Genomic DNA, 18,148 nt, shown 5'->3' with positions numbered 1-18,148 from the left:
CCGCTTCAACCCCTCTAGGTTTATGGCCTGACTGGAGCGCGGTGTGGACAGGGATGGGCAGTAGCGGCGGGGGCGGGAAAGGGAGGGGGCCGTGAGACAGGAAAAGCTGGGGGTGCGGGGGGTGCTGAGGTGGGGCACAGGGACGGGTAGTGAGGGTGTCTCCGAAGCGCAGAGAGAGGTGGGGGGGAGGCGGCTACAGGAGCTGGGGGATAGTGAGGTGGGGGGACACTCGTGCCCTTTGACCCCGGGGAGGCGGGGCCGGAAGAAGGCGGCGGCGGGCAGGGGGCGGGGCCTGGCGCCGGCACGGAGGGAGGCGGTCGGCGGACGTGGCCCGGCTTCTCTGCCTCTCGCGCTCTCTGGGTCTCTCCGCGCCGCCATGGCCGCTGCTCTGTGCCGCGGCGCCTCCCCCCGCCCCGGCCCGGCGCGGCTGCTGCTGCTGCTGCTCGGAGGCCTCCTGTGCGCGGCCCCGGCGCGGGGCGACGCGGAGCCGGACCCGGAGCTGGATCCGCACGTGCGGCACCGTTACAACGCCGAGATGCTGCGCCACGGCGCCCAGAGCGCCCCGCACTTCGTCATGTTCTTCGCCCCCTGGTAACCGGGCCGGGCCCGCGGCGGCGCGTTTCCCCGTTGACGTGGCAGCGGCCCTGGGGGCGGCTCCTCGGGGGTCACGCGGGCGGGTTTGGGGCAGGCGCTGAGCCCGGGATACACAGCTCGCCCCCCCCCACACCCCGGGGCCCCTGCTCGCCGGGAGGGGCGGGGGGAGCCGGGCCTGGGGCTGCCTGGCCAGGGCTGGAGGCCACAGCACAACCCGCCCCCACGGTGCCTACGTGGCCTTCCTCAGCACAGGCCCCAGCAGTGCCTCCTAGTCCTAAATGTGTCCGTTCTCAGCAGCAGCCGCCCCGCCAGGGCGGGGAGTGTGACTGTCCCCATGGCACGGATGGGGGAGGTCAGGCGAGGTGTCTGCACAAGGGGGAGGTCTGGCCCGGGGCACGCTGAATGCTCAACCAGAGCGCCCACGTGGGAAGCGACTTATCCGAGGTCTCACTGGAAGCCGGTGGAAGAAAAGGGAATCGAATCTGGGTTTTCTGAATTCCAGGTTAACACCAGCCCTTGGGCCATCTTTCCTCTCGATTTGCCTTAACTTTTGGTAAAGTCTGTTACTAAGGTTAGGTAACACTTCTTAAAAAAATCACTTCCCATCCTCATGGAGACAGGCCCTAAGAGGACAGTGTAATAACCCTTTTTGTGTGCATCCTGTTTCCTTGAATCACTTTTGAAAGGAGGCTGATGGAGCCACACTCCTTTTACTGATTAATGTAAAAGTGTAGTAAAAACCATGCTGATAGATTTGACAGCAGCTGACTGAGCATCCAAATGAAGTTTTCCAAAAGTGACTTCTAATTATTCTGTGGGTTTTCTGTTTCCTCCTTTCTCCACGAATATGAACAAAGTAAATGGGATGCATTTTGTGAGTGGTTCTTAAGAAATACATTATGTTCCAGAGCACTTTTTTGGTGCAGGCCACCACATTTAAGAGGCGAGCCAATGACTTCAATGGGGCTCATATGGATCTCATTGCAGAACCAGAGCTATAACATGTAATATAATGTAAAAGTGTAGTTAAAAACCATGCTGATAGATTTGACAGCAGCTGACTGAGCTTCCAAATGCTCATGGAGACAGGCCCGAAGAGGACAGTGTAATAACCCTTTTTGTGTGCATCCTGTTTCCTTGGGTGCTCAGCGTCGCTGAAAAAACAGGCCTTTAATCTGTCATCCCTGTTTTTCAGACGAGTAAAAAGAGACAAATACCTTCCACAGAGTTATGTTGGGGAGTATTAATGTTTGTGCAGCACTCTGAAAATACAAAGAGCTACATAAGTAATAAAAGAACAGGAGTACTTGTGGCACCTTAAAGACTAACAAATTTATTTTAGCATGAGCTTTCGTGAGCTACAGCTCACTAGCTCATGAAAGCTCATGCTAAAATAAATTTGTTAGTCTTTAAGGTGCCACAAGTACTCCTGTTCTTTTTGCAGATACAGACTAACACAGCTGCTACTCTGAAATAAGTAATAAATGTTATCTGTTGCTTGTGAATGTCTTCAGTGGGACGCATTGTATTTCATTTTAGTCCTGTTGGGTATTCATATTTGGCTTACTAGTCATTTAATTGAGAAGTCCTCTGACGCTAGTTTTAGTATATTACATGTTATAGTTCTGGTTCTGCAATGAGATCCATATGAGCCCCATTGAAGTCATTGGCTCTCCTCTTAAGAGTGGTGGCCTGCATGTGTGGAACTCATTGCAGGGTTGTGGGCATCTATGTTTGATCTAGAACTTAGTCTTAATTCTTCCTACACGCAGTGGATTGCGATAGGCTCGTAACTGGGGATAAAAGGATGGAATTTTTAGATGGGGAGCGGGATAGGTGGTGCAATGGACGTCTGAACTCTGTTATGGAGTCTTCGGAGATAGAAGTCAAAATAATAATTATAGGCAGTCTTATCTCAGGACCTCCTTTTTAAAAATGCTTCTTTGTGTCTGGAGTTATTGATCTTTCCCAGACATCAAATGGCTTTCTTCTTGATTAACCACATGATTAATTGACGTGAGATATGGTCTTGCGCCATCCTCTACATCCAAATCCTTACATAGGCATATTAGCAGACATGCATGGAGAAACCTGCCAATTACAGAAATATTAAGTACACTGACATTTTCAGTGTGTGAGTTTATCTTACAGGCCAACGCTTGCAAACTTTGGACTCCATTTCGTTTTTAACATTTGCCAATTCGTAGCTCTCTGCTGGGTGTCAGTACTTTACTTCATCAGTGAGCCTTTTGACCTGGAGATAACCCCAAAATAGCATTCATCTTGGTGGTCTCCATAGAGCAATAGGTGTCTGTCTACTGGTCAGGTTGTGCATCTTGATACTACTAAATTGTTGGTTCTCAGATTTTCCATACTATGATCCTCCTTCAGTTTAGCAATATGGAAAGGGCAGTCTGGTCTCAACCCATGACACTGCTTTATGATCTCTCAGAATGTGAACCTCCTGTACAAGATCTATCAGCAGCCATTTGATTAGAGTGCCACTGACCAACCTGCAAGACCTAGCAGCAGTAATGAATTTGCTTTTACCTGGTTGGCATGTTCCTTTCAGGGACATTCCAAAGAAGAGTTGTGGGGAAATGATGTTTGTCCCCACTCTCAATTAAGGTTGGTCAATTGACTGGTCAAATATTGTCAAATGTCAAAAATGGTCATATATTTGAAACCACTGGTTTATTAGGACAGTAACAGGAGTCACAAAACAGAGTAAGACTTTATGGTCTCCAATAGGCTTAGCCATAGATAGATAGATACTTATGCCTAATTACAAAATACAAGTTACATAACTGAGTTACGTAACTTAGAAAAATGTGAAACACGTGGGAATATGTGTGTGTGTTTGAGGAATACATTATGAAGACGCTTTTTGTTAAGAGTCGAGGCATGGGGGTTTATTGACATGGGCATTCAGTGTAGATCGTTTGCTTTTTTTTGTGGGGGGTTGGGGGATTTAATAGCTGTGATACTTTTGTATGTTAAGGTAGAAGTTTTAATGACTAGGCATCTTTTTATTTTGTTTTGTGGGAGGAGGTTTAATGATCATGAGCCTTCCTCTCCCACTCCCATCTGAGTTAATTTCTGTATTTGTTTATTCAGGTTAGATTGTAAGATTTTTCAGGGCAAGGACTGTGCCTTTTAACTCTTGTGTTTTGCTTTGTAAACCACCATGTGCATTGGTGGTCTGGTATACAAGTAGAGATATACATATGATCTTTGTTCTAGAAGATTCCTGTCAATCAAGATGTTCAACTTTCAATTAGTTAACCTTTTTCCCAACAAGTGGGATTAGCATATACTAAAGTGAGTGATAACACCTCTATTTAAATGTCTTTAACAGATGGCACTATGGTGAAATCCAAAAGATAGGCTGCTGTCTACATCAGGGCATTCTTGCTGGGATATTTGACAATATTTTACCATGATCAGATAATAGGCAGTCAATTGACATTATTTGTCAGGTCAACTGAATGTTCAAAATCAGACCAAGTCAGCTAAATCAGAGAATTGAGCAACATCTGGGTAATGTGATGTCTTGATTTTAGAATATTTGTTTATACATATTACCTTATGGTACACATTGCCATTGCATCTGAGTGCCTCAGCTTTAAAATTAACAATTAAAAACCCCACATAATTTCACTGCCAAACTGCTATGTTCTTGGCTTATTGTTTGTAATTTCGGTGACCTCCTCCTGAACAACTTATTAAAAATGTTAGCCAAAAGTTTGAGCAGATATTTTTCACTGTTCTCTGGAGGACACCAAATCTTGGCTCGAGTGAGCCAAATGAGGAAGTGAATTCTACATTCAGACCTTGGACTGACAGTGTTGTGATGTGGGTCTTAAAAAATTCACGCTTACAAACAAAGAGCAGAAGCATTTCAGTTGCTCTTAACCTACCTTCCTCCAGTAATAGGATAAAGGGGAAAGGGCAGTTTTTCAAGAAGCCAGACTTCTTAATGATTTATAGATCATAACTAAACTTTGATTTACATTTGTAAACAAGTGGCAACTCATTGCAGAGCATTGAAAGTAACAATCACACAGCATCCCTGCCCACAGGTGAACAGCAGCAGTCTAGACCAGTTGACACTTCTGAGGGTACGTCTACACTACAGGATTATTACGATTTTACAGAAACCGGTTTTGTAAAACAGATTGTATAAAGTCGAGTGCATGCGGCCACACTAAGCACATTAATTTGGTGATGTGCGTCCATGGTCCGAGGCTAGCGTCGATTTCCGGAGCGTTGCACTGTGGGTAGCTATCCCGTAGCTATCCCATAGTTCCTGCAGTCTCCCCCACCCCTTGGAATTCTGGGTTGAGGTACCAGTGCCTGATGGGGCAAAAATCATTGTCGCGGGTGATTCTGGGTACAGCCTCACCCCTCCCTCCGTGAAAGCAGCAGACAACCGTTTCGCGCCTTTTTTCCTGGGTGAACTGTGCAGACGCCATAGCACAGCAAGCATGGACCCTGCTCAGCTCAATACCGCAATCGTGGACGTTTTAAACACCTCGCGCATTCTCGTGCAGTCTATGCTGAACCAGGACCTGCAAAGCCAGGCGAGGAGGCGGCGGCTACGGCAGCGCAGCGATGAGAGTGATGAGGACATGGACACAGAATTCTCTCAAACCACGCTTTGGAGATCCTGATGGTAATGGGGAAGGTTCTAGCCATTGAACACCGATTTTGGGCCCGGGAAACAAGCACAGACTGGTGGGACCGCATAGTTTTGCAGGTGTGGGACGATTCGCAGTGGCTGCAAAACTTTCGCATGCGTAAGGGCACTTTCATGGAACTTTGTGACTTGCTTTCCCTTGCCCTGAAACGCCATAATACCAAGATGAGAGCAGCCCTCACAGTGGAGAAGCGAGAGGCAATAGCCCTCTGGAAGTTTGCAACGCCAGACAGCTACCGGTCAGTCGGGAATCAATTTGGAGTTGGAAAATCTACTGTGGGGGCTGCTGTGATGCAAGTAGCCAAAGCAATCACTAAGCTGCTGCTACAAAAGGTTGTGACTCTGGGAAACGTGCAGGCCATAGTGGATGGCTTTGCTGCAATATGGGATTCCCTAACTGTGGTGGGGCGATAGATGGAACCCATATCCCTATCTTGGCACTGGAGCACCAGGGCACCCAGTACATAAACCGCAAGGGGTACTTTTCAATGGTGCTGCAAGCACTGGTGGATCACAATGGACGTTTCACCAACATCCACGTGGGATGGCTGGGAAGGGTTCATGACGCTCGCATCTTCAAAAGCACTGCTCTGTTTAAACAGCTGCAGCAAGGGAATTACTTCCCAGACCAGAAAATAACAGTTGGGGATGTTGAAATGCCTGTCGTTATCCTGGGGGACCCAGCCTACCCCTTGATGCCATGGCTCATGAAGCCATACACAGGCAGCCTGGATAGTGGTCAGGAGCTGTTCAACTACAGGCTGAGCAAGTGCAGAATGGTGGTAGAATGTGCCTTTGGCCATTTAAAGGCGCGCTGGTGCACATTACTGACTCGCTCAGACCTCAGCCAAACCAATGTCCCCTTTGTTATTGCTGCTTGCTGTGTTCTCCACAATCTCTATTAGAGTAAGGGGGGAGACTTTTATGGCAGGGTGGGAGGCTGAGGCAAATCACCTGGCCGCTGATTACGCGCAGCCAGACACCAGGGAGATTAGAAGAGCACACCAGGAAGCGTTGCGCATCAGAGAAGCTTTGAAAACGAGCTTCATCACTGGCCAGGGTAGGGTGTGACTGCTGTGTTTGTTTCCCCTTGATGAACCCCCACCCCCCTTGATTGACTCATTCCCTGTAAGCAACCCACCCTCCCCATTCGATTACAGCTTGCTTAAGGAAATAAAGTCACTCTCGTTTAAAAATAATGTATTCTTTATTAATTCATTATAAAAAGAGGGAGAGAACTGAGAAGGTAGTCCGAGTGTGGTTTGGGAGGAGGATAGGAGGGAAGGAAAAGGCCACTAAAAAAATTTCACAGTAATGACAGCCTTTTGGTTGGGCTGTCCACGGGGGTGGAGTGGGCGGGTGCACGGAGCCTCCCCCCACGCGTTCTTACACGTCTGGGTGAGGGGGATGTGGAACATGGTGAGGGTGGTTATACAGGGGCTGCAGCGGCACTCTGTGATCCTGCTGCCGTTCCTGAAGCTCCACCAGACACCGGAGCATGTCAGTTTGATCATGCAGCAGCCCCAGAGTTGCATCCCGCCACCTCTGATCTTCCTGCCGCCACCTCTCATCTCGGGCGTCCCTCTTGTCCTCACGTTCACTGGCATCTTTCCTGTAATTTGATACCACCTCCTTCCACTCATTCAGATGAGCTCTTTCCTTGCGGGTTACTTCCATGATATCCGAGAACATTTCATCTCGCATCTTTTTCCTCCGCCTTATCTCAGCTAGCTTTTGGGATGGAGTAGGGAGGCTTGAAAAATTTGCAGCTGCATGAGGGAGGGAAAAAAGGGAGAGAAGTATTTAAAAAGATACATTTTACAGAACAATGGTTATACTCTTTCACAGTGAACAGTACTATTCACCTTACATAGCACATGTGATTTCACTACAAGGTCGCATTTTGCATCTTAATATTGAGTGGCTGCGGCTCTGGTATTACAGATCTCACAGACACAGGTCCGGGCATCAGAATTCAGCTTGCATGCGGCCATGGTAAGCCACTGCCTTTCGGCTTCTGCAGTGCTTTAACCCTCCCCCCACCGCATGGCTGGTACCATGAAAGCTCACTGCTAATCACCCCCCTTCCCACCCACCCCCACCGCGTGGCTGTTAGCTGGGAAGATCCCTGCTAACCAAACGCGAAAAAGCTCATTGCTATTTCACTCCTGCCCTCCCCCTGCTTGCCTACATGCAAGGAAGGATTTTTTTTTTAAGCAGCAGGCCACGAACCCAGTAGGAAAATGGGCATCTCTGTCCCCTTAATTAAATTCCTGATTTTCAACCAGGTTACCCTGAATGATATCACTCTGCTGAGGATAACACAGCGAGATAAAGAACGGATGTTTCTTGAATGCCAGCAATCACCAGGACCATCCGCAGCTATGCTTTGCCATGCAATGATACCCGATTACTTGCTACATGCATGGCCTGGTAAAGTGTCCTACCATGGTGGACGGAACAAGGCTGCCTTGCCCAGAAACCTTCTGCAAAGGCTTTTGGAGTACCTCCAGGAGCGCTTCATGGAGATGTCCCTGAAGGATTTCCGCTCAATCCCCAGACATGTTAACAAACTTTTCTAAGTAACTTTACTGGCTGAGAATGCATCCCAAGTCCTCAGGGCAAATCAATCATTAAAAAACGCTTGCTTTTAAACCATGTTTTATATTTACAAAGGTACACTCACCAGAGGTCCCTTCCATGGCTTCATTGTCTGGGATAGTGGCTTGGGAGGGCTGGGAGGGTAATTCCATCTGGGTCAGAAAAAGCTCCTGGCTGTTGGGGCTAACGGAGTGCTGTGTGCTCTCTGCAAGCTCGTCCTCCTCTTCCTCCTCCTCATCTTCCCCGTCCACATAATCCTCAGCCATGGCTGAGATTACAACCCCCACCTCGGAATCCACGGACAGGGATGGGGTAGTTGTGGCGCAGCCCCCTAAAATTGCATGCAGCTCAGCGTAGAAGCGGCATGTTTTTGGCCCTGCACCGGACCTTCCGTTTGCTTCTTTGGTTTTCTGGTAGGCTTGTCTGAGCTCCTTAACTTTCACTCTGCACTGCACTGAGTCCCTGCTATGGCCTTTTTCCATCATAGCCTTGGAAATTCTTTCAATTACTTTTTCATTTCATCTTTTGGAACGCAGTTCTGTTAGCACTGAATCCTCTCCCCATATAGCGATCAGATCCAGTACCTCCCGTGCAGTCCATACTGGAGCTTTTTTTCGATTCTCAGGAGACTGCATTGTTACCTGTGCTGATGGGCTCTCCACGCTGGGCAAGCAGGAAATGAATTTCAAAAGTTCGCAGGGCTTTTCCTGTGTACCTGGCCGGTGCATCCGAGTTCAGATTGCTGTCCAGAGCGGTCACAGTGGTGCACTGTGGGATATCGCCTGGAGGCCAATACCGTCGATTTGCGGCCACACTAACCCTAATCCGATATGGTAATACCGATATTAGCGCTACTCCTCTCGTTGGGGAGGAGTACAGAAACCGGTTTAAAGAGCCCTTTATATCGATATAAAGGGCCTCGTAGTGTGGACGGGTGCGGCGTTAAATCGGTTTAACGCTGCTAAAATCGGTTTAAATGCGTAGTGTAGACCAGGCCTTGGTGATCTTCAGTGGTAGCACTAAGAGCACAATGCTCAGTGATGCAGCATGAAAATGACCGACACACATGACCACATAAATACATGAGACTGATCAGGATAAGCTTTCTTGAATTTGTGGACTTTTCTGACTAGACATATATTGCTTCTTCATATTACAACCTGTGCTAAAAGCATTTCAGAATTCATGGGAATATCTGGCTAAGGAATTATTAAAATCCGTCAATGAGATACCACTACTCCATGTCATAATGAGGCTGCAGCAGTCAAAAAAATCAGTTACATTTGGAGAAGAGCAGGAAAGAGGTGGATGTAAATTTGGGCCCACAATTTATCAACCAACTCCATAATGTTACTTTCTTGTACTGGATTGTCAGTGTGTATGAACAGCTACTGTTTGGTCAATTTTGGTTTACTGACTCAGAGTTGAGCATTGCCTTCTCCTTCCTTTATACAAATTGAAATTTTGAAGTAACTTTGAAGGGGAGCGCATAGCAAACTTCAGGCATTTAGGAATAAAGACATTAAAAGTAGGGGTTTTGGTTTTTTTTCAAGTCACAAACATTTAAAATTATGGGAATGCAAGTTTAGGTACCTCACACAGGATCAGCTCTGTCCTTATATCTGTGTGCACCTTCCATTCATTCATAAGATAGGCTTATCACTTGAATGCCTTGCACTTTCGACCTTGAGCCATACACTACTAGTACTGGCACAGTACTATCTTACATTTGAAGTACTAATAAATGCACTAGGCACCCACTATGCAAGTGTCACCTTTACTAGCAGATTCTCTTCCTCTCTCAAAGAGCTAGGTATACCAATATCATGTTACTTCTCTTCTTCAGACCGCCAAAACCATGTCCCAAACCTAACCAACCTTCTCAGTAATACTCAAGAAACCACATTGTATGTACACGCTCAGCAGCCAACACCATTCAATATAAACTTCAGAGCCACAGAAAAGTTACCCTGTCAAACTCCACAGTTTTACAAATTCTTGAACCAATCTGATTGATTCTTTACTAGATGAAGACCTAAGGGAGTACATCACTAAAAAACAACATAAGCCAGTGTCGAATCAATGCATTACAGTAGTGGTTCTCAACCAGGGGTACACCAATGTCTTGTAGGGGGTACATCAACTCATCTAGTTATTTGCCTAATTTTACAACAGGCTACGTAAAAAGCACTAGCAAAGTCAGTACAAACTAAAATTTCATAGGATGACTTGTTTATACTGCTCTATATACTATTCACTGAAATGTAAGAACAATATTTATATTCCAATTGATTAATGTTGTTATGGTAAAAATGAGAAAGTAAGCAATTTTTCAGTAATAGTGTGCTGGGACATTTTTGTATTTTTATGTCTGATTTTGTAAGCAAGTAGATTTAAGTGAGTTTAAATTTTGGGGAACGCAAGACAAATCAGACTCCTGAAAGAAGTACGGTAGTTAGGAAAGGTTGAGAGCCACTGCCTTACAGAATGGGGAAGCACAGTGAAGAACTAAAGTTGTTTGGGATACCTTTGCTACATTTCCATACTTAAATTCTCCCTTAATTACCAAACCTTATATGGCATTTGAAGTGTCAGACCTTTTTTGGATTATTTTATAGTTGAGTCCAGAATTAGCCTTCTAATTGAAGCCTTGTTACAGTGTTAACTATGGAGATGCAACAGTCTCTCTGCAGTAAAGATTGAGTAATTATTTAAAATAAAATTTGGATTACATTCTACTTTTGGGTCTTAATAACAACACAGCCCCTATAACTTCATTTTTAGTCAGACAAAGAAGTTAGTTTCTTGGGCTACATCTCCTGGCCGCGGTTCGCCGCTGCAGGCCAATGGAGGCTGCTGGAAGCGGCGGCCAGTAAGTCCCTCGGCCTGTGCCGCTTCCAGCAGCTCCCAGTGGGAGCTGCGATCGGCCAGACCTGCGGATGAGCCAGGTAAACAAACCGGCCCGGCCTGCCAGAGGCTTTCCCTACACAAGAGGCGACCCCAGTTTGAGAAACACAGCTTCCTGCAAACTTCCTTATTCTTGTGTTAATTGTTGCATAAAAGGTAGACTTTCCAGGACTTGTCAAGAGCAAACAAAGTTGAGGATATTTTAATTAATGACATTTTTTTAATGCCTGTAAAAATCAGGAACAGCAAGAACAGTCATTCAAGATAAGTTGACATTGGCTCCTTTAAATAGTTTACCATATTTCTGGTGTTAGTGTTTTTGACAACACCAGTTTGTATTTGCCAATAGAATGAGATCTCATTTTCAGTTTTGGGGGACTTGGAATGGTGTTTTCAAGAACTGGTAAATCTCTTGGTTGGCTGAACATTTCTAACACTTTAAATTTGAATTAGTGTGCTATGGGATGCCAAGCAGTGGGAAAGATTACTTGAATAATTAACGATTCTTTTAAGAGAGAAGCAAAATAGCAATTATTTGTTCTGAAACCTGTTTTAAGTCACCTTACTTTGTGTGCATATCTTGAATATTTTGAGACTCCTGGGATCTCACTATGCAAAGGCACTTGTTCCTGTTTATAACATATTAAGATTAGTATCTCTTCAGGACTTGGAAATAGAGCTGTTCTACTTCACTGACTTAGGTATTCCATGGGTCTCATGAGTCACAATTCTGATGTTACACTTAAACACAAGGGGCCTTATAAAAAGAGTACAAACCATTATCTCCTTACCAGACACGTAAAAACTTGGTGCTTCCAAATGTAAAAGCATATAGAACACCAGGCATCCTCTCATGGTGTTCTTAGAAAGTTGAGAAGCTGAGTGCTCTCTTTTCAGTATCCTCATTAATTTAATAGTCTTTTACAACGAACCTGGCAGGACTTTGTAATGCCAAAGTACTTATCTAACCATCAGGGCTGTTTTTAAATTATTTTTTTTGGTGTGAATTTTGTGTCAAAACTGCTTACAAGGTTAGCCTTCTACAATAAAAGGCATCTCTACAGTATTAACTGTTGCTGAACACAGTCTGCTTTTATATGGAAGAGGTTTCTCATTTTCCATTCCTCTAACATGTTTCAAGTATATCAGATCCCACCCACGTGTATATATACTTTTCCCATAGATTCATTCATATCTAGTCTTTATATTTACATTTAAACCTATATTTAAGTATAGATCATGCATACAAATCAGAACAGTGACCTTATTACTGAAATTTATTTTATCTTTTGCTCATCCTGTTGTAGGTGTGGACACTGTCAACGTCTACAACCAACTTGGAATGATCTGGGAGACAAATACAACAACATGGAAAATCCATCAGTCTATGTTGTAAAAGTGGATTGCACTATAGATATTCCACTCTGCTCTGAATTTGGAATCAGAGGATACCCCACGTAAGTACAAAAGGATGTGTGCTTCTATTATTTTGTATGTTTTTCCACAGTCCTCTGCCAATTTGTTGAGACCAACTTCTAAGTTATGATTTTTGGTGGTTTCCTTTATAGCTCTTCAGTCTTTAGAAGATAAATTTAAGCTCTGATCATGTTGCCAAGACAAGATGATCTATAATGTCTCTCTCTCTTTTTTTTTTTTTTTTTTTTAACACAGCTTGGAAGATGGCTATGTTTAAACAAAGTTCAGAATAGGCTCCCTGCTCCCCCCTCCCCCACCCCGAGAACATGTCTTTGAGACGGTAACATAACATACAGCAGTAAAGTACTAGTAGTTCAGAACTATTTTAACTACTTTAAAATTATTTCAGTTATCTAACTGTATATAGCACAACCAATTAGTGTGTATAAATGGTCTCAAACTTTTGTGTAAATTTGGTGCTCATAAAACTGATAGATTAAAAACACCATCTAAAGCCAGGCACATATTGATGCTGGCGCTGTGCAAGTTTCTCTACATGGTTTTGCTTTAACAGGGCTTGAAAAACTTAGCAGCTACTTATGAACTCGAGCACTAAACCTGTTATCTTTTAAACCTTTCCTATTATGATAGATGAGGGTTCCACCAGTAAGGACCAAGGTGTAAGGCCTTGGTGAGAAGGCTCTCATCTTGCCTCTGAGGTGCAGGAAAAGAATGTGAGCTGGAATTTCTACCAGATAAACATGCCTTTGCTTAAAGCACCTCAGCCCAAACTCCAGCACTCCTGCTAGCCTAGTGCTGGACCTCTCTTTAGCAGATTGTCAATTGTATAGCTTTGTGAATAAATGTCCTACAATGGCAGGGTACGTCTACACAGCAAAAAAAAACAACCCCAAAACCTATGGCAGCGAGTTTGAGTCTGGGTCAACTGACTTGGACTTGTGTTGCAGGGCTAAAAATGTTAGTGTACATGCTTGAGCTGAAGCCTGGGCTCTGAGCCCTCCCCACTTGCTGGGTTTCAGAGCCCAAGCTCCAGCCTGAGCCCAAACGTCTACACTGCTATTTTTAGCCCTGCAGTGTAATACTGAGTCATTTGACCCAGGCTTTGAAACCTGCTGATGCGGGTTTTTGTTTTTGCTATGTAGATGTACCCATAGAGACCCCAAAAGCTTATAGTCAAACCTTAGGGTCCAAATACTAATTTTTCTCAAGAGATGGAAAATAACAATAATTCACTGCTCTGCCTAGTCGGTTGCACAAATATTGATATTTAGGAAGATGGATCAGCAGAGGTTAAGAATAGTTTACTGTTTTTGTAGTTTGTATTAATACAGACCTTATACCTTATTAGTGCCTTCTAACACTTGAGTATTCCCTCTTTCTGAATGGAGTTTTTCATCACCACCTCACTGCCAGAGCATTTTAATTAGGGGATAGGAATTGCAGTAAATATTAATACAATAAATTTGGAACTGTAACCTTGCAAATAATGGGGCAATAGAGCAAAGTCTAATAGCAGTTGGCAAAAAGATGAGTCAGGTCTGAGCTAGCTTGGACATACAAATCTAATAAAATGTGTGTGATCAAGACAAGCAGGACAAGACTTCAGCTTTCAGTGTTGGCACAAGGAGAGAGAACAATATACCTTCAGGGTTCTAATTCTGCATATAGGACACACCAATAAGATGGTGCCTAATTCCTTGTAAATCTGTGGTACACAAAATTAAAGGCAGATTCCATTCCATAAACCGAAAATTCCTTTAAAAGGGAACTTGATTAAACTTGGTCAGGTTTGCTATCTTCTACCACACGTCCTTTGCCCCACATACAATCCTTAAAAAAGCATGGAAACAAATTATGGGACATCTAATGACAAGGAACTGCCTTCTTCCTCCAAGTGATAAAGTAAATACACTCCAAACAACCATTAATCTCTTCTTCTCATACAACCTTAGTTATGGCCTCATGCTTGTCCCATAAACATATAACATACGCACGCTCAACCTGTGCACATACGGCAATATATTTGCAAAGGTATTATTCCTGTAGCTCAAGTGATAGAGGTCTGGATTGGGGATCTGAAAGTCAAACTTTCATGATGACCATTGGGGAAGGGTGTATGTCAGTGGTGGGCAAGCTGCGGCCAGCCCATGCCACTTCCCGCTGCTCCCGTTGACCGGGAACGGCGAACCGCGGCCGCTGGGAGCTGCGGGTGGCCATGCAAATGTAAAGAAACTGTCTCTCGGCCGGTCAGTAGATTACCCTGACGGGCTGTGTGCAGATCGCAGGTTGCCCATCACTGGTGTATGTCTTAATGGTTGCACAGAATACAATTCCTGTTTTTTCCCATGCTCTCTTTTAAATGAGAAAATATCCTTAGAGATTAAAAAACCTCTCACTTATGTTGTGACATACAACAAAACACTGTTCCATGTTTGTCAATTTTTATCACATTACAATGGCTTTTTTTTGCAAATTGGCAGGTTTGAAGGTTGAGAGGTATGCTAGGGACGTGCCTATTGAAATGAGAGTTCTGTTCCCTGGGAGCAGCTTGCAGCTTCAGTCCCAGTGGAAACTATAAGTAGTAGTGGACATTTTTATTAGGTGCACCATCACTTCCCCACTAGAAAAATAGTGATTATCTTTACTGAGGACATGAGTAACTTCACAGTCATTGACTCGTTCAGTTCTTTTGTAAGTTATGGAAAATGGCAGCCATTTTGAGTCAGTAAGTACACCTCCACTCCTCTATAACGCGGTCGTGGGGAGCCAAAAATCCCTATCGATTTATAGCTGAAACCCCGTTTTATCAGGGTAGGGGTGGCAGGGCTCCGGCGGTGATTTAAAGGGTCCAGGGCTCCGGCTGATTTGGGGAGCCATGGGCCCTTTAAATCACCGCTGAAACCCCAGGGCTGCGGCAGCGGGGCTTGCCGGCGATTTAAAGGGTCTGGGGCTCCCCACAGCAGCCAGAGCCTCGGACGTTTTAAAGCAGGCCTGCACAACTCGTAAAACGGTGCGGGCCACATTACTCCAAAGAAAACAGCTGAGGGCCGAACCCCCCCAGCCCCACGGAAACACCCCCCCCCCCAGCACCTCCCGGCCCCGCGGAAACACCCCGCCCCAGTGCCGCCCAGCCCTGCAGAAACAAACCCTCCTTCCCCAGCGCCGCCCCACCAAAATAGTTATGGGCCAAAAAGGGAGGTTGGGGTTGGGGAGGTGATACTTGATTTTAAATCAACCAGGGGCTCCCAGCTGAAGAGGTGGCTGGGAACCCTCAGGGGCAAATTAAAGGGCCCGGGGCTCTGGCGGCTGGGGGAACCCGGAGCTTTGCAGGGCTGGGGCAGGGATTTAAAGGGCCCAGAGCTCCTGCCACTGAGGGGAGCCCGAGCCCTTTAAATACCAGCCCCAGCCCGGCTGCTGGAGCCGCGGCCAGGATTCAAAGGGCTCTGGGCTGCCCGCAGCCGTGGGGAGCCCTGAGCCCTTTAAATCCCAGCCACGGTCGGGATTCAAAGGGCTCTGGGCTGCCCGCAGCGACGGGGAGCCCTGAGCCCTTTAAATCTCATCCGTGGCCGGGATTCAAAGGGCTCTGGGCTGCTCGCAGAGCGCCGTGTGCGCAGGATTTAGAATCCCCCCGCGGGCCGCACAGTGAGCCTCCGTGGGCGGCATGTTGTGCAGGCCTGCTTTAAATCGCCACCTGAGCACCGCGGCCCTAGGGTAGTGGCAGCAGGGCTCCAGCGGTGATTTAAAGGGCCCAGGGCTCCCTGCAGTGGCTGGAGCCCTGGACCCTTTAAAGTGCCACCAGAGCCCCACTGCCCATGTTATATCAGGTTGTGTTATAGCAAAGTAGATGTGTACTAAGTATAAGGGTAAGATAGAAGAAAAGAATTGTGCATTTGAGAATACCTGGTACTGTTAATAAAAGGCTTGTTCATAATTACAGGGTGGGCTGTGCCTTAAGCCCCTTTTCAGACTCTCTTGAGTATGCCTCTCAAGAGAAAAGGCTGTGCTTCCTTCACCTCTGCAAAGGTGTGGTTTAACAACTCTGGGAATGGATCTTTGGGTCATTATGCTGAGAGACTATGTTGCTGTATTCTCTTTCTCTGGGTATCTCCCCTCCCCCCTTCCTTTTTGCCAGTGTGTGCTTTTAACTGTTTATGGTCTTTTGTATCTCTAGGCTCTGGCTTTGGTGAAACAGCTCTGTCACTTTTGGGTGGCCTGGAAAGAGCATCTTCCCTATTACTAGCCAAGCTATTGTTCCTTTAGCTCCCTCAGTGGTGTTTACCTCTAGTTGTCTTATCTCTGACCATTGCTTAATTTCCTGCTTGGTCTTCAAACAGAATACTATCAAGCAGGTAAAATGAGGTACATATAATATTCATACAAATACCTGTAATACAGGTATCTCCTCATTCTCCACGGGGTTACATGCTGAAATTTTTAAAGGTCTGATTTTAAAATTAATTTTAACTCCAACTAAGTAACAGATTTAGTTGAAAATCCTCAGGAAATTCAGTCTTTATGTATTAGTTGGGTACTGTACAGTTGGGGAGGAAGATATGCCGTTATTTTCATACAAAACAAAGAGATTGGATATACAGATCTAAGTGGGGGGGGAAAACTGAACCTCATCTTAAGAAAATAATAGAGGTGCTACTACGCCTGTAGAATCATTTACGCAAACTTCTTGATTTCTGTTAAGTTCTACTCCAAACTATTACCAGAAGATGTATGAAAGGGAGAGATAAGCAATTCAGATTTCATAGTTCTTTTCTTTATTTTTTGTTAACTTCTTAAAGGGACAATATTAACTTAAAAACCACACACCTTTCTGAATATGTTTTTAACCTTCTATTGTACAAGCAATGTACAATACTATAAATGAAAGCAATAAAGGGAGGATTTTTTTCTTATTTTAATTTGTATGCATTGTGCTTTTGAAAACACTTTTGCATAGTAATTTTTTTAAGTTGTAAGGGCTCTGAAGAGAAAAACAGGAGAGAAATGTTTAGAAAAATGTGGCTGTAAAACCACAAAAATTAGCAAGGGAAGACCAGGGCAGTTTAATCAGTTTAATACAGCATGTGATCAAGGGCATGCAAATTTGGTATGGCACAAAAAAGTGTAGAGAAATTCCTGGAACATAAGCTTTTTGGTTTTGTGCATACTGAAAAAAATTAACCGATGCTTTTTTGGCAAACTGAAAAATAAGATTCACAAGCATAAACAGAGATTAATCTTTGAATTATTCTGTCTAGCATTTTATTCACCATTTCATGTTAATCTAAGGAGATCTTGGAATGTTAACACAAAATATGGTATTTCTACCTGTGCTAAATTTAAAGGAGAACAACAGAGTTCTCTGGTTAGTTACAGGGCCCAATTCTGCATCATGGAAATCCAGGGAATGTGTGATTTTAATTATAGGCTTGAGAACTAAGTATGCTCTGAACTCAGTTTTGATGTTATCAGCAAAAAGTTCATTTATTTCCAAAGAATGTTTCTTGTTTGTATCTATTTGAAAAGTTTTGCCTTACCTCTTTGTACTGTTTTAATGTTTCAGCCTAAAGCTGCTTAAGCCAGGCCAAGAACCTGTGAAATACCAGGGTCCTAGAGACTTTCAGGCACTGGAAAGCTGGATGTTGCAGACACTAAATGAGGAACCAGCTGTAAGTGAACAGGAAATACTCCCTTCTTCCAGAGTCAGACTGATTTCTTGAACTATAGGGGTTAGGTTTTGCTTTTCAAGAGGAAAACTTCGTAAGAATAAAAATTGGATGATGGTGATAAACTGGAACAGTGGCCCAATAGCCATCAAACCCGTAATTAAAACTGGCATCCTTTGACTTGCCCTTTGTTTCCTTTATTTAAAACCAAAATTCATAATCTTATTTCAAGGAAATATTAGCCTCTTGA

At 44.8% G+C, this 18,148-nt stretch overlaps 1 protein-coding gene across 1 annotated transcript in view; it reads left to right on the top strand.

Moving 5' to 3' along the window:
- The first annotated feature begins 314 nt into the window (after positions 1–314).
- The window catches only part of TXNDC5 (thioredoxin domain containing 5), a 40,928-nt gene continuing 23,094 nt past the window's right edge, over positions 315–18,148 (top strand). The window contains exons 1-3 of the mRNA XM_039523156.1: positions 315–591; positions 12,109–12,258; positions 17,796–17,901. Of these exons, the coding sequence (XP_039379090.1) occupies positions 377–591; positions 12,109–12,258; positions 17,796–17,901 (471 nt within the window). The 5' untranslated portion in view covers positions 315–376. The remainder of the gene's footprint in view (positions 592–12,108; positions 12,259–17,795; positions 17,902–18,148) is intronic.

The sequence above is a fragment of the Mauremys reevesii genome, linkage group 2 (genome assembly GCF_016161935.1).
Source record: "Mauremys reevesii isolate NIE-2019 linkage group 2, ASM1616193v1, whole genome shotgun sequence".
Taxonomy (NCBI): Eukaryota; Metazoa; Chordata; order Testudines; family Geoemydidae; genus Mauremys; species Mauremys reevesii.
Note: the sequence above shows the minus strand (reverse complement) of the source record. Positions and strands in the feature narration are given on the sequence as shown.